The sequence below is a fragment of the Ahaetulla prasina genome, chromosome 1 (assembly GCF_028640845.1).
Source record: "Ahaetulla prasina isolate Xishuangbanna chromosome 1, ASM2864084v1, whole genome shotgun sequence".
Taxonomy (NCBI): domain Eukaryota; kingdom Metazoa; phylum Chordata; class Lepidosauria; order Squamata; family Colubridae; genus Ahaetulla; species Ahaetulla prasina.
This window is the reverse complement of record NC_080539.1, coordinates 8,195,601-8,212,500: the sequence shown is the minus strand read 5'-3', so window position 1 is coordinate 8,212,500 and position 16,900 is coordinate 8,195,601. Positions and strand designations below refer to the sequence as shown.

The window sequence follows — 16,900 nt, the reverse complement described above, 5'->3', positions numbered from 1 at the left end:
AAAGTTTTTTTTTCTTTTAAACGGTTCGGATTTGTGCTGTTTAACAGGTTTAGCCCTGATATTTATTTAATGGACTGAACCTTTGCTCCTAAAAGGCCTTATCACTTGGGTAATGAAACAGTGCCCTGCCAATCTTACAGTTTTGTTTATAGCAGGGCACTGTAATCATTTTAGAGTGCCCAGCACCATGGACTTTCAGAAATACATCATTTCTATATTAAAATAATAAACAGAATGAGAGTAACAAGAGTTGGAAGGGACCTTGGAGGTCTTCTAGTCCAACCCAGTGCTTAAGCAGGATAGGGAGAGGGAGAGGGAGAGGGGGGAGAGAGAGAGAGAGAGAGAGAGAGAGAGAATAAATATCTCCTGAATGCACAGAATTGTTAATTCAAACCAAAAGCACACTACATTTTTATAATCTGAACTACTAGTAGTCCTCAATGTACAGCCGTTCACTTAGTGACCATTTGAGGTTATAATGGCACCTAGAAAAAAGAGACTGGTGACCTTTTTCACAATTACAATTGCAGCATCCCTACGGTTGCATGATCAGATTCGGCCACTTGTTGCAAGATCCCAAGATTGTGTGATCACCTTTGGTGGTCTTCTGAGAGGCGAAATCAACGGGGGAAGCCAGGTTCACTCAACAACCGTGTTACTAGCTTAACAACCGCAGTGATTCATATAATTGCAAAAAGGTCATAAAATGGGGCAAAACTTGCTTAACAACTGTCTCACTCAACAACAGAAATATGGAGCTCAACTGTGGTCAAAAATTGATACACATGTACATGTATCAGCTTTGACCAGCTTCCAGAATTTAGAAGAAAACATCTCTAGGATAATCTATGCCTAAGTCCTCAGGGTGATACGCTTGTTTACCCATAAATTTTCATTTTTATTTAGGTTTTTTTAAGTGGGAGGATGTTTTTTTTTTAAAAAAAATTAACAACAGAAAAATTATTGTTCAAATAAACCAATTAAATTCAAGAGAGTCAGTTTGGTGTAGTGGTTAAGGTGCTGGCTTGAAAATCAGGAGACAGCGAGTTCCAGTCCTGCCTTAGGCAAGACAACCAATTGGGTGACTTTAGGTGATTCACCAGGAGACTGGGAATTCTAGTCCCATGTTAGACATAAAAGCCAGGTGGGTGACTTTGGGCCAATCACCAAGACACTGGGAGCTCTAGTCCTGCTTTACACATGTAAGTTGGCTGAGTGACTTAGGGCCAATCACCAGGAGACTGGGAGTTCTAATCCTACCTTACATGTGTAAGTTGGCTGGGTGTCTTTGGACCTGTCACCAGGAGACTGGGAGTTCTAGTTCTGCCTTAGGCATGAAAGCCAGCTGGGTGACTTTGAGCCAATCGTCAGGAGATGGGGAATTCTAGTCCCATTTTAGCATGAAAGCCGGTTGGGTGACTTTAGGCCAATCACCAGGAGACGGTGAGTTCTAGTCCCACCTTAGGCATGGAAGCCGGATGAGTGACTTAGGGATAATCACCAGGAAACTCTGATTGCTAGTCCTGCCTTAGACGTGACAACCAGTTGGGTGACTTTGGGCCAATCACCAGGAGATTGGGAGTTCTAGTCCTGCCTTAGGCATGAAAGCTGTCTGGGTGACTTTAGGCCAATCACCAGGAGACTGGGAGTTCTAGTCCCATGTTAGACATAAAAGCCAGGTGGGTGACTTTAGGCCAATCACCAGGAGACTGGGAGTTCTAGTCCTGCTTTACACATGTGAGTTGGCTGGGTGACTTTGGGCCAATCACCAGGAAACTCTGATTGCTAGTCCTGCCTTAGGCATGAAGCCAGCTGGGTGACTTAGGGATAATCACCAGGAGACTGGGAATTCTAGTCCCATGTTAGACATAAAAGCCAGGTGAGTGACTTTGGGTGATTCACCAGGAGACTGGGAGTTCTAGTCCTGCCTTAGGCAAGACAACCAATTGGGTGACTTTGGGTGATTCACCAGGAGATTGGGAGTTCTAGTCCTGCTTTACACATGTGAGTTGGCTGGGTGACTTAGGGCCAATCACCAAGACACTGGGAGCTCTAGTCCTGCCTTAGGCGTGACAACCAGTTGGGTGACTTTAGGCCAATCACCAGGAAACTCTGATTGCTAGTCCTGCCTTAGGCAAGACAACCAATTGGGTGACTTTAGGCCAATCACCAGGAAACTATGAATGCTAGTCCTGCCTTAGGCATGAAAGCTGTCTGGGTGACTTAGGGATAATCACCAGGAGACTGGGAGTTCTAGTCCCATTTTAGCATGAAAGCGGTTGGGTGACTTTGGGTGATTCACCAGGAGATTGGGAGTTCTAGTCCCACCTTAGGCATGAAGCCAGCTGGGTGACTTAGGGATAATCACCAGGAAACTCTGATTGCTAGTCCTGCCTTAGGCATGAAGCCAGCTGGGTGATTTTGGGCCAATCACCAGGAGATGGTGAGTTCTAGTCCTGCCTTAGGCATGAAAGCTGTCTGGGTGACTTTGGGCCAATCACCAGGAGATGGTGAGTTCTAGTCCCATTTTAGCATGAAAGCGGTTGGGTGACTTTGAGCCAATCGTCAGGAGATGGGGAATTCTAGTCCCATGTTAGACATAAAAGCCATAAGGCAGTGATGGCTAACCTTTTTCCTCTTTGTGTGCCAAAAGTGTGGGCATATGTGCACAACAGCACACACGCATGCCGGCACCCATAATGCAATGCGCGCACAACATCCCGCGCATCCGCCCCGCTGCTGCCCCCCCGTGCATGTGCACGAGGGTGGGATTCAACTATTTTAGCAACCTGCACCACGGTGGGTGGAGGGTTGTTTTTGGCGACCCCAGGCTCCGGAAGCTTTATAATGCACAACAATCCTCCTTCCTTCTTTAACCTCTCATTTTTCCTCTTTTTTTCCTCCCTCCCTCCCTCTTTTTCTCCTTTCTTTTTTCATCTTTCCTTCCTCTCTTCCTCCCTCCCTCCTTCCCTTTCACTTTTCTCTTTCCTTCCTTGGTCTTTCCTTCCTCCTTCTTTTCCACTTCCTTTCTTCTTTTCCTCACTTTTTCCTTCCTTCCTTCCTTCCTCTCTCTCTCCCCTCTTCCTTCCACTTTTCTCTTTCCTTCCTTGATCTTTCCTCCTCCCATCCAGTCTTTTCCTCCTCCTTTTTCCTTCTTCCTCATTTTTGCTTCCTCCCGCCTTCTTTTCTCCTTCCTTTCTTCCTTTCCTCACTTTTTCCTTCCTTCCTCTTCTTGCTCCCTTCCTCCCATCCTTCCTTTCTCCTCTTCATTGCCTTTTCCCCTTCCTTCCTTCCTTCCTTCCTTCCTTCCTTCCTTCCTTCCTTCCTTCCTTCCTTCCTTCCTTCCTCTCTCTCTCTCCCTCTCTCCCTTCCACTTTTCTCTTGCCTTCCTTGATCTTTCCTCCTGGCATCCTGCCTTTTCCTTCCCCCTTTCCTTTTTTCCTTATTTTTGCTTCCTCCTGCCTTCTTTTCTCCTTCCTTTCCCCATTTTTTACTTCCTTCTTCTCTTGCTCCCTTCCTCTCTTTCTCCACTTCCTTGCCTTTTTTCCTTCCTTCCTTCCTTCCCTCCCTCCCTCCCCACCGTCCGTTCCATTTTTATCTTCTGGCCACCTTTCCTTCTTTCTGTTTTTCCTTCCTTCCCTTCTTCCTCTTCCTCCTTTTTCATAAAAAAGGCCACCAGGGCTAGAAGCTCAGGCAAGGGCTGTGGGAATGAAGGGAGGAGAGGAGGGAGAGAGGGAAGCAGGCCGAAGTTCCCCTCAATGCAGCCTTACAGGAAACGGCAGTTAAGCCCAATTCTGCTGTGAGGCTCCATCTCATCTTGGATGCGTCCCTGACCTCCCAGATAGATCAAAAGCTTCATCCCTCTGACAGCGACAAGACGACGACGTGGCTTGCCACGGGCTTTCTGCCGCTCCCACTGAATCTCTTTGTCTTTCAACTGCGCCCGATAGCTACGCGTACATTTTCAAGGCTGAACAGGTAACCAAGGAAGGGCTGTCTTTTGACATTTTCGCTAATCCCATCAAGCCTGTGGTTAAAGCGGCGCGATGGCGGCCCCCGCCCCCCGCTCGCCAGCAGAGAGCCTGCCTTCTCCACATATGTGTCCTGTCGGGTCCAGAGGATGCCCGATTGTTGAAATGAGATGCAGTGAAATGGATGCCGAAGCTTTAAACGGACTTCCTAACCTGTTGAAACGCCTCGCCCTCCGGAGAGCTCAGGCAAACCTCCGCCACTGTTGCGCGGAGTCCGAGATTTGGAGGTTGTGTTTTCATTCCAGAATTTGTGGCTCAAAAACCTTCGCGTACCCTGAGGGCAGACACTAAAAGCACTAGGAACATAGCTCATCCCTCGGAGAAGACCACCCCCTCAAAAAAAACAAAAACATCCACATGTATTTTTATTTATTTATTTATTTATTTAAATTTTTATACCGCCCTTCTCCCGAAGGACTCAGGGTGGTGTACAGCCAAAATTAAAACAATTAAATATACAAAATTAAAATATCAATTAAAATACATATTCAATAATGGCCAAATTAAAACGTGGAAACGTGAAAACGTAGAAGGAAACGTGGTTAGATGATAGGCCTGTCTACAGGAAGGACTCTTGGAAAATTGGGTACTGGATACGGAACTGCTAGTTTAGAGAAAAGAAGGACTTGGGGGGGGACATGATAGCAGCATTCCAATTTTTGACGGACTGCCACAAAAAAGAGGGGGGTCAAATTAGTCTCCAAAGCACCAGAAGAGAGGACAAGAAACAATGGATGGAAGCTAATCAAGGAAAGAAGCAACTAAGGAGAAACTTCCTAACAGTGAGGACAATTAACCAGTGGAACCACTTGCCACCAGAAGTTGTGGCTGCTCCAACACTGGAGGTTTTTAAGAAGAGACTGGACAGTATCTTGTCTGAAATGGTATAGGGCAGTGGTTCTCAACCTTTATAGTGCTGCGACCCCTTTTATACAATTCCCCACGATGTGGCGACCCCAATCGTAAAATTATTTTTTTTTAGGCAACGATCTTAGCGCGCCTCAGCAGCCACAGAAGGGGGGAAAAAGCGGCAAACTGTTTTTTTGAATTTATCGCGCCTGAAGCCGTATTGGCTAGTGATCTGAACTGCTTTCGATTGCCTTGAGGACGGAGGCATTAAAGCGGAGACTCCTCCCCTATTAAGTTTATGGCGCCTGAAGCCAGATTAGGCTAGCGATTGGGAGTGATTGCAGCTGGCTTGAGAGGGAGACATCAGAGCAAAGATTTCTCTCTTTTTTAATTCATCGCGCCTGAAGCCGAATTTGGCTAGCGATTTGAAGAGCCTGCAGCTGGCTTGTGGAGTCAACCATTGGAGCACGATTCTTCGACTCGCAAGTATACTTCCCATATTTCCGATGGTCTTAGGCGACCCCTGGCAAATCGTCATTCGACCCCCAAAGGGGTCGCGACCCACAGGTTGAGAACCGCTGGTATAGGGTCTCCTGCCTGAACAGGGGGTTGGACTAGAAGACCTCCATGGTCCCTTCTAGCTCTATTCTGATTGATTGATTGACTGATTGATTGAAAAAGTCAGGATGTTGTCCCAATCATTTGAGTGAAACCCTGCTCCCCCCTTTCTACCTGCGTGCAGGTAAAAAAAGGGGTGGGACTTTGGTTGCATTGATGCGGCTGATTTTTTTGATATCTCGTAAGATAAGAAAATAAAACTTAAGCATTCCATTTGAGGCCCATAGGAAAACTGTTACGTACCATCTTACCATCCGTATCATTGTGCCGTCCGCAGGCGCACCATCTTAATAATATATATCTGAAAAAAATCTTATTTTATTATTAAACCTGAAGACCGTCAGCTATCGCAGTTTAGAGGGGCTCAATGGGACAGAAGAGGCAGGGAGGATCGCTCATCTCTTCTAGTCCTCAATTTACAGCCACAAGTGAGCTTAAAATTTCCCTTTGCTAAGCAAGACAACGGTGAAGTGAGCTTTGCCCCATTTTACGACCATTCTTGCCACAGGGGTTAAGTGAATCGCTGCTGCTGTTAAGTTAGTCACACGATTGCTAAGTGAATCTGGCTTCCCTATGGACTTTGCATGTGAGAAGGTCACAAAAGGGGATCACGTAACCCCGGGGACACTGCAACTGCCTTAAGTACATGCCAGTTGCCAAGCATCTAAATTTTGATCGTGTAATCACAAGGATGCGGCACACGATCGTAAGTCACTTTATTCAGTGCCGTTGTAATTTCGCTCACTAAATCAGTGGTTGTAAGTCGAGGACTACCTGTAGCCAGTGGTGGGATTCAGCCAGTTCGCACCTATTCGGGAGAACCGGTTGTTAACTTTCTAAGCAGTTCGGAGAACCGGTTGTTGGAAGAAATCTTATTTTGTTTTTTTCCACTTTGCAGGGCTAATCCTGTAAGGAAGGCAGGAAGGAAACATTCTGGTGGTGTTTCTAGCCTAATCTTGATTACCCTGCTTACAGAAACTGCCTCTCTGCTTAACCCTTATTACACTGTAACAGCTAAGGCGAAGCGCCCATCGACCTGAGTGACGTTGAGTTGGCCACGCCCACAGTCACATGACTACTGAGCCACGCCTACCCAGCTGGTTATTAGGGCAGAGAACCGGTTGTTAACTTTCTAAGCAGTTCGGAGAACCGGTTGTTGGAAGAAATCTTATTTTGTTTTTTTTCCACTTTACAGGACTAATCCTGTAAGGAAGGCAGGAAAGAAACATTCTGGTGGTGTTTCTAGCCTACTCGTTATTGCCCTGCTTACAGAAACTGCCTCTCGGGTTAACCCTTATGACATTGTAACAGCTAAGGCGAAGCGCCCAGCGATGTGGGTGACGTTGAGTCGGCCACGCCCACACGGTCACATGACCATGGAGCCACGCCTACCCAGCTGGTTATTAGGGCAGAGAACCGGTTGTTAAATTATTTGAATCCCACCATTGCCTGTAGCCAATTACCTGCACAGGTAGCCTTTGACTTACAACCACAACTGGCTCCAGAATTTCCGTTGCTAAGCAAAGTAAAATGAGATACATCCGATTTTATCACCATTTTTTTTTTTTTTTTTGCCATGGTAGTTAAAGTGAATCACTGCAGATTGTCAACCCTGAAGCTGACCTGACCGAAGCCACTTTTGACAGCTTCGGTGTTGCCACACTTGAGCTGAGGGGTAGGGAGGGGGGATTTGAGATAGTTGGGATTTTGTAGCCAAAACAAAATTCTTTTCTCTTGGGAACAAGGACATTCTTCCACCTGCTCAGAGGAAGCTGGAGTGATGTCACCCGGCAACCAGACTGCACTATGATTGAACAGTGGTGAAATCAATTTTTTTAACTACTGGTTCTTTGGGCGTGGCTTGGTAGGCATGGTGTGGCTTGATGGGCGTGGCTTGGTGGGCGTGGCAGGGGAAGGATACTGCAAAATCCCCACTCCTGGAGGAAGGATATTGCAAAATCTCCATTCCCACCCCACTCTGGAGCCAGCCAGAGGTGGTATTTGCCAATTCTCCGAACTACTCAAAATTTCCACTACCGGTTCTCTGAACTACTCAAACTTTCTGCTACTAGTTCTCCAGAACCTGCTGGATTTCACCCCTGGGACTGAACCATGTAACTGATTGTTTTGAGAAAGTGACAAACTTTGACTTTTAATTAGTTGAAAACCGCGGGAGCCTTCAGAGTCAGTTTTCACCAGATCTGTGCCAATATGATAGATCCAATAAAGCTATTCTTTGAGAAATCTACCGGCCTCGGAGTTTGGCTTTCTGTGGGTCTATTACTTGGAACTCTGACACAAATGTTAAGTGAATCGTAGTTCTTTTAAGTGAATCCAGATTTCCCCACTTTTTGCTTGTCGGAAGCCAGCTGGGAAAGTTACAAATGGTGATCACATGATCCCAGGATGCTATAACCATTGTAAATACAGGCCAATCCCCACCTGCCCAAATACTGATTGCATGACGGTTGGCATGCTACAATGGTCACTAAACAAATCATGGTAACTCAAATGATTCTCTTAACTGCCTTTATTGTTTTACCAATGTATTGTTGACAGCCGAACAGAAAGATTTGCAGATTTTTTATATTTGATTCAGAATTAGAAATTGTTCATCATCTATTCTGGCCCTATTCTAGATGAGGTGCCTCCGCCTGAAAAATAGAAAATAATAAAATAAAACGAAAAGGTTCCCTCCACAAACTTCAAACAGAGTTGTGGGGGGGGAAAAAAACCTTTTGCCCAAGTTCATAAATTCTGAGTGACAGAAACCAATATTAGATCTATGAGATCAAACTGAATTTATTTTTTTTGCCTGTGAAGTTTGAATTTGTAAATTTGACAGGTTGTTTTAAAGGGCACGGGCACATAAAATAACATGAAAAGAAAAGACTCTTTTACCTAAACGAGAGCTGAAAGTTACCTGTCAGAAGCTGTTAGGAGTCGGCTGTGTTCTCTCTTGAAGCATGTCCTTTCAACTGTCAGTTTTAAAAGGTTAATACCGAATAAAAGAGCAGTGAAATTAACCTTCCATTGTGTGGCTGGGTGCCTTCCCTTTCAAAACAACAGGTTTGCAGGATAAAATTAGATGATTTTCTAAATTACCATTTGTTGCACTCTTGTTCCCAGCACCCACTCACCTCCCTTTTTCTTTTTCTTCTCTTTTTTTTACTAAAATGGAGCATACCAGTTCGTGATAAATTTTCTCGGTAGAAATCAAAGAACAAAGTGACTTATTCTAAACCCACAACTGAATACACCCTGCGCACATACAATTCAGTGCCCTGTGCGAAGTGAGGGTACAAAGAAGGCCATTGAATGGTATGTGCCCTGCTCACACGGCACACATATGTACAGGTAGCCCTCAACGTACGACCACAATTGGTCGTACAAAATTTATGTTGCTAAGTGAGAAATTCGTTTACGATTTTTCTTGCCGCATTTGTTAAAGTGAATCACTGCAGTTGTTAAGTAAGTCACAGGGTTGGGAAGCGAATCTGGCTTCCCCCGTTGCCTTTGCTTGCCCGATCGCAAATGGTGATCATATGACCCTGGCCGTCATAAATGTGAGTCAGTTGTCGAGTATCTGAATGTAAATCACGTGACCATGGGGATGCTGCAGTGGTTGTAAGTGTGAAAAAACGGTCATAAGTCAGTTTTGTCAGTGCCGTTGTAACTTCAAACTGTCACTAAATGTTAAGCTGAGGAGTAGCTGTACTGACATCTTTTTATTTTCAGTGCCGTTGTAACTTTGGACAGTCACTAAGTGAACCGTTGTAAGTCGAGGACAACCTGTATGTGTCATCCCAGTGGACAATGGACACAGGGTGTATTCAGGATCCAATCTGGGTCCTGAGATACTTCCAATGTTAATCTACCGGATCCCCTGCATGGATTGGCCCTGTCACTATGCAGGACAGATGGAGAGGAAGATAACCGCCAGGTTGTAAGAACACAAGCGAGTGGTCAGATGAAGAGACCCGAACTCATCAGTAGCTTCACATTGCAAAGAACCAGGACACACATTCAAGCTTTGCAGGCTACTAAGATTGTTGGCTGAGCAGGGACAAAAACAGCCAGGGAAATGATTGAAGTCTGGGAAACAGGCTCCTTTTCAGTCACCAGGAGTGTTGATTTACCACCAGCCTATCAAGTACTTAGAAGGCCAGGGCTGAGTGACAGCTAATGACTTAAAAGCCAGCCATCAACACACTCCAATCAACATCCAAAAAGCCAACTTACAATAGGCACCATAAATATCGCACACAGAACAGCACACCACCCTGCTAGAGTGTGAGGATGGGTTCCAGCACAAGTCCGAAAGCTCGGAAGATAAAACCTTCGGTCCCGATGACCGACCCAGATTGGATCCTGCAACATTATCCTGGGAAACGTACATTCGCTTTCATTTCTGAGGCTGTAATTCAGTGGTAGGCTTAGAAACAAATAGTGATTGGTTCTCGACAGTAAAAGGGTGGGTTACTTTCAGTTAAGCAAAGAGAGATCTGTGTGTGTTTCCAGTCCTTTCCTGCATTTGTAGTGCAGCTAGTCCTCGACATATGGCCACAATTGAGCCCAAGGTTTCTGTGGCTAAGTGCGATTTGCTCTGTCTTTCAACCTTTCTTGCCACATTTGTTAAGTGAATCGCTGCAATTGTTAAGTGAGCAACACGGTTGTTAGGTGAATCCGGCTCCCCCGTTGACTTTGCTTGTGAGAAGGTCGCCAAAAGGGATCACCTAAAAATTGAGGACGCTGCAACCAATGGTTGCAAGTCGAGGACCATCTGTAGTAGTCCTTGAGTTACAACAGTTCGCTTAGTGACCGCTCAAAGTTGCGACGGCAGTGAAAAAAAGGGAGTTACGACTGTTCAAACTTACAACTCTTGCAGCATCCCCGTAGTGATGGGATCAAAATTCAGATGCTTGGCAACCGACTCATATTTATGACCGTTGCAATGTGTCACGTGATCCCCTGTTTGTGACCTCCTGATAAGCCAAATCAATGGGGAAGCCAGATTCATTTAACAACCATTTTACTAACTTAACAACAGCAGTGATCCACTAAACAACCGAGGCAAGAAAGGTTGTAAAATGGAACAAAACTCACGTAGCAACTGTCTTGCTTAGCAGCAGAAATTTTGGGCTCGGTTGTGGCCGTGTACTGGGGACCACCTCTATAAATTTGTTCAATGAATAAAATAAATAAAACGCCTGTTGCTAAGCAACCACATTTTGATCATGTGACCGGGCAATATCACTGTCGTGTCCCCCTCCCCCTCCGACGACCGTGTCTAGGAAGTCCGTATCAAGCGTGGCCATGAAGCTTCTGCAGCTTTGCCAAATTCCTTTCAGATTTCTCAGGGCAGGCAGGAATCCAAGTTGTGACTTCAGCAAACTAAATGAGACTTTGCTTGACTCAAAGTTGCTTGACTCAAGCTGGTCCTTTATATAGGCTGTGGGGTGTGGCTCCATGACTCAGCACTTATCCAGGCCTGCCCCTCCCTTCCTTCTGCTGACGTAGCCTCTCAGATCTCCGGAAGCGGGGATCCTCCCACTGTGAATTCTCTTCCGCTGGATCTGCTGCCGGTAATTCCAGCACGTGGCTGGCTCCCTGCTCACATGCTGTAGGAGTGAGGCTTGTTTGTTCATTCCTGACATCCTGTCCAGCCATGGGGCCAGGGCTGGGGGCTGGAGGCATGACAGGCCGTTCATCTTCATTATCAGACTCCGAATCTGATAGCAGGCCCGGGAGGAGACGGGAGGGGTCCGGCTGAGGAGAGGAGGGAGGACGAGGCACAACAATCACGCTACGATACTCATCAGTGCCAGGACTGGCCTTGAGTCCCTTTTTTCAGCAGCAGCATAACTTCGTTCATTAAATGAATGGTCGTAACTTGAGAACTACCTCTGATTCAATCCAGCAAAGATGGATTGCCGTCGGGGAGGTATCATTTTTTCTGTTTCAGGTATTGTTGAAAAAAAACCCAAAATGAATTCTGTTAACGATCAATCTTTTGCAGAGAACGTTACTGTAGTTGTAATTTCTCCAGGTGGAACTGAAACGGAAATACAACGATCAACACTCAAAAGCCAGGGGACTTCTGACAGGCAGCCAGTGGTATGAAATCCAGGCCTACAGAGCTTTGAACCAAGCCCTTGGCAGGTGAGTGAAACTATTCAGTGAACGTTATTCCTTCAGCTCTCCATCCTCAAAGTCTTTGTTTTTTTTCTGAGCTCTGCTGACCATTTATTAAAGCAAACGCTGCCATCAACTTGGAACTTTGATTTTAGCAATAGAAATAGCACTTAAGACTTATATACCGCTTCACGGTGCTTCACAGCCCTCTCTAAGTGGTTTACAGAGTCAGCCTCTTGCCCCCAACAATCTGGGTCATCATTTTACCAAACTTGGAAGGATTGAAGGCTGAGTCAACCTTGAGCCAGTCAGGATCGAACTCCTGGCAGTGGGCAGAGTTAATCTGCAATAGCACTTAAGACTTATATACTGCTTCACGGTGTTTTACAGCCCTCTCTAAGCAGTTTACAGTGTCAGCCTCTTGCCCCCAACAATCTGCCTCCTCATTTTACCCACCTCAGAAGGATGGAAGGCTGAGGTGATCTTGAGCTGGTAGGATCGAACTCCTGGCAGAGGGCAGAATTAATCTGCAATAGCACTTAAGACTTATATACCATTTCACGGTGCTTTCCAGCCTTCTCTAAGCAGTTTACAGTGTCAGCATGTTGCCCCCAACAATCTGCCTCCTCATTTTACCGACCTTGGAAGGATTGAAGGCTGAGTCAACCTTGAGCTGGTCAGGATCGAACTCCTGGCAGTGGGCAGAGTTAATCTGCAATAGCAATAGCACTTAGGACTTATATACCGCTTTACAGTGCTTTACAGCCCTCTCTAAGCGGTTTACAGAGTCAGTCACTTGCCCTCAACAATCTGGGTCCTCATTTTACCGAACTCGGAAGGATGGAAGGCTGAGTCAATCTTGAGCCGGTCAGGATCGAACTCCTGGCAGTGAGCAAAGTTTGCCTGCAATACTGCATTCTAACCACTGTGCCATTATGGCTCTTTTTAACATTTGAAATTCAAAACCACTTGGATGCTTGTTTGTATGTATCCCGCCTTTATTGATTTTTACAAATAACTCAAGGCAGTGAACCTATCCAATTCTCTTTCCTCCTTCTATTTTCTCCACAACAACAACAACCCTGTGAGGTGGCTTGGGCTGAGTGAGAGTGACTGGCCCAAAGTCACCCATCTGGCTGTCATGCCCAAGCTGGGACTAGAACTCACAGTCTCCTTTTTTTTTTTTTTTTTACATTTATACCCCGCCCTTCTCCAAAGACTCAGGGCGGCTTACAGTATATAAGGCAATAGTCTCATTCTATTTGTATATTTTTACAAAGTCAACTTATTGCCCCTCCAACAATCTGGGTCCTCATTTTACCTACCTTATAAAGGATGGAAGGCTGAGTCAACCTTGGGCCGGGCTTGAACCTGCAATAATTGCAGGCTCTGTGTTCTAATAACAGGCTTCTTAATGGCCTGAGCTATCCCGGCACCTTCTAGCCTGGTGCCTTAACCACTAGACCAGCCCGGCACTCAGTTATCCGAAATATCAGAAAGAATAAGATGTTTCTGTGACAATAACGATCGAAAGAGTTTAAGTGGCATTGTTTTTTAAGTTACGCTTTTGAAAGTTGGACATCGAGAAAGAGTTGTTAAGTTAGTAACACTGTTGTTAAGTGAATCTGGCTCTCCCCCCACCCCCCCTTGACTTGCTTGTCAGCAGATCCCAAATGATGATCACACAACCCACGGACACTGCCAGTTGCCGAGCATCTGAATTTTGATCGAGTGACCACGGGGATGTTGCAACAGTCATAAGTGTGAAAACGGTCCTATGTCACTTTTTTCAGTGCCATTATAGCTTCGGTTGTAGAATAGAATAGAATTTTATTGGCCAAGTGTGATTGGACACACAAGGAATTTGTCTTGGTGCATATGCTCTCAGTGTACATAAAAGAAAAGAGACGTTCATCAAGGTACAACATTTACAAAACAATTGATGGTCAATATATCAATATAAATCATAAGGATTGCCAGCAACAAGTTATAGTCATACAGTCATAAGTGGAAAGAGATTGGTGATGGGAACTATGAAACGATTAATAGTAGTGCAGATTCAGTAAATAGTCTGACAGTGTTGAGGGAATTATTTGTTTAGCAGAGTGATGGCCTTCGGGGAAAAACTGTTCTTGTGTCTAGTTGTTCTGGTGTGCAGTGCTCTATAGCGTCGTTTTGAGGGTAGGAGTTGAAACAGTTTATGTCCAGGATGCGAGGGAGGTCTATCGGAAGCCAGTAGCTGATTCTCTTGTCTGTGGAGATTTTCAGTGATCCAGATCAGGGTTATCCCAAAAGGTGCTTTTTTCAAGAGGCAACTGGATTTCCTTGTTTTTCTTTGAAGACGTTTCGCTTCTCATCCGAAGAAGCTTCTTCAGCTCTGACCGGATGGTAGGGAATGGAAGGATTTATATTTCTTGCAGACTGCTGGTCATTTGCATCCTTTTAGAGAGTTGTTGAGGTCACTTGGAGGTTTGTCTCTATCCTCAGGATCACAGTAGTGCAAATGAGAGTGGAGTCTTCTACAACACAATCTTTTCAGCAGTTCCAAGACGGCTCCAAATCCGTTTCCACTACTCAGTTGATCCTGAGGACACAGACCAACCTCCAAGCGGCCTCCACAACTCACTAAAAGGAGGCAAATGACCAGCTGTCCGCAAGGAATATAAATCCTTCCATGCCCCTCCATCCGGTCAGAGCTGAAGAAGCTTCTCGGATGAGAAGCGAAACGCCTTCAAAGAAAAGCCAGAAAGTCCAGTTGCCTCTTGGAAAAAAAGCACCTGTTCTGTCCCTCCTCGCCTCCATTCCAGCGATGGCTTAATTAGCCGGCACTATCAGCTCTAGCAGCAAACTAGCGAGCGTCTGCCAAGTGTCTCTATTATCTCCCTCGATGCCGATGAGTCACCCAGGAACAAACAGTACTTCAGCTCTTAGTTAAGCAGTTGATTTGCCTGCTACGAAGAGGCACAGCAGCTCTTGCTGGTTTTATATCCTGTGGGGTGTGGCTCCATGACTCAGCACTTCCTAGGCCTGCCCCACCCCTGCTTCTGTTGTTCCCACCTCTCCTGCCTACGAAACCTAGGGTCCAGCCAGGCCTGATTGCCATCAGCTGGGTCTGGAGGCGTGGCCTGGGGGAGGAAAGAGTCAGGGGACGGAGGCCTCATTATCTCCTCCACCTGGCCTGCCTCTGGCTCCTGGAGCTGAGCCAGGGAAGCTGGTGCTCCTGAGGTAAGTCCTGATGGCCCTTCCCCCTCACTTTCCAAGTCACTTTCTGGCAGGGGGCCTGGCTCGCGGGGCGCAGCACCTTTGGGACATCCGATTCGCTCCCTTTCCTGAAAGTTTTTAAGAAAGCAGATCACGGAAGTTGTTGAGCTGATGTGTTCTTCTGTTCCAGATGCATTCGCCACCGAAGCGATTGGGGAGCACTTATTTTAGTCGATGACCGTTTTGGAAAGAGCCCCAATAAATACACAGCTGGTAAGATATCTGCTTATTTGAGGGAGACATGTTGGCAAGGCACGGGAGTGGGGTGGGGATAACATCCTCATCTCTGAAATGATACAGGATTTCCTAGTTGAGCAATGAACTAGACTAAGAAGAGGGATTCCCAATCCCCGGGTCGCAGCCCACGAATGGCCCGCAGGCCGTTCAGCACCGGGTGACGGGTGAGCCCGTTCTACTGGTGCAAATGGCTCACACTTACACACGTAGCTCGGTTTGCGCGAGCGGCAGGCTTGCACGCCTGCTGTTGTGCCTCGTCCTCCCTCTCCTCAGCCGGGCCCCTCTCATCTCCTTCTGGGCCTGCTATCAGATTCGGAGTCTGATAATGAACGGCCTGTCATGCCTCCAGCCCCCAGCCCTGGCCCCATGCCCGGACAGGATGTCAGGAATGAACAAACAAACCTCACTCCTACAGCGTGTGAGCAGGGAGCCAGCCACGTGCTGGAATTACCGACAGCAGATCCAGCTGAAGAGAATTCACAGTGGGAGGATCCTCGCTTCCGGAGATCTGAGAGGCAACGTCAGCAGAAGAAAGGAAGGGGCAGGCCTGGATAAGTGCTGAGTCATGGAGCCACACCCCACAGCCTATATAAAGGACCTGCTTGAGTCAAGCAAAGTCTCATTTAGTTTGTTGAAGTCACAACTTGGACTCCTGCCTGCCCTGAGAAACCTGGAAGGAATTTGGCAAAGCTGCAGAGGCTTCGTTGCCACACTTGATACGGACTTTCTAGACCCGGTCATTGGAGGGGGAGGGGGACCTGCTGCTTATTTAAATGGAGCTGCGCATGCTTGCATGAGCACCTACCACTTTCACATAACCACCTCCTCTCCCCCACCCCACCCCTGGATCCACCAAGCTGGAAAGATTGGGGAACCACTGGACTAGAAGGCCACCAAGGTCCTCTTCCAGTTCTTTTTATTTTGCATTCTACCGTATGTATTCTTCATTCTTTTCTTCTTCTTTTTTTAGCCTTCCTAAGCAGTAGGAGGGACGCGGTGGCTCAGTGGTTAAGACGCTGAGCTTGTCGATCGAAAGGTCAGCAGTTCAGCGGTTCGAATCCCTAGTGCTGCCGCGTAATGGGGTGAGCTCCCGTGACTTGTCCCAGCTTCTGCCAACCTAGCAGTTTCGAAAGCACGTAAAAAATGCAAGGAGAAAAATAGGGACCACCTTTGGTGGGAAGGGAACAGCGTTCCGTGCGCCTTTGGCGTTGAGTCATGCCGGCCACATGACCACGGAGATGTCTTCGGACAGCGCTGGCTCTTCGGCTTTGAAACGGAGATGAGCCCTAGAGTCAGGAACAACTAGCAGATATGTGCAAGGGAACCTTTACCTTTTAAGCAATGTTATGGAATTGATAAAGCCCACACTTCCCTCGTCTTGACAGTAGGGGGCGCTCCATTTCCATCATTTGAACCGTTTGGGCCATGTCACCGAAGGGCGTAAGATGAAAAGATGACAGTGACTCTCATTTCAAACCTTTCACGGTAATTTTAGACGCAATCAAAGGTGGGTGGGGTGCTGTTGTTTTTATTTTTCCCTTCCCAATTTGGCCTTTGCCATCACAGTACTTCTTTTTCCACTTAACCTCTTTCTTGTCGAAACAAGGCCCATTAAATCAGAGAAGCCACTAAATATTTATGAATTCATTACATTCGAAAGGAAATCTAAGGAGCTTTAGAAGGTATCGCTGGCTGGCGCCTGTTTCACAGGTGCAGAGAACCTGTAGCCATCCCAGTGTGGTGGAGCTTCAACTCCCGGTAATTCATGC

The 16,900-nt window shown here is 46.5% G+C and overlaps 1 protein-coding gene across 3 annotated transcripts in view; it reads left to right on the top strand.

Annotated features, from left to right (window-relative positions):
- The window catches only part of BRIP1 (BRCA1 interacting helicase 1), a 161,515-nt gene that overhangs the window by 129,466 nt on the left and 15,149 nt on the right, over positions 1–16,900 (top strand). For all 3 annotated transcript variants that reach the window (XM_058164111.1, XM_058164110.1, XM_058164112.1), the window contains 2 exons: positions 11,548–11,660; positions 15,025–15,107. In XM_058164111.1, coding sequence (XP_058020094.1) covers positions 11,548–11,660; positions 15,025–15,107 — 196 coding nt within the window. The remainder of the gene's footprint in view (positions 1–11,547; positions 11,661–15,024; positions 15,108–16,900) is intronic.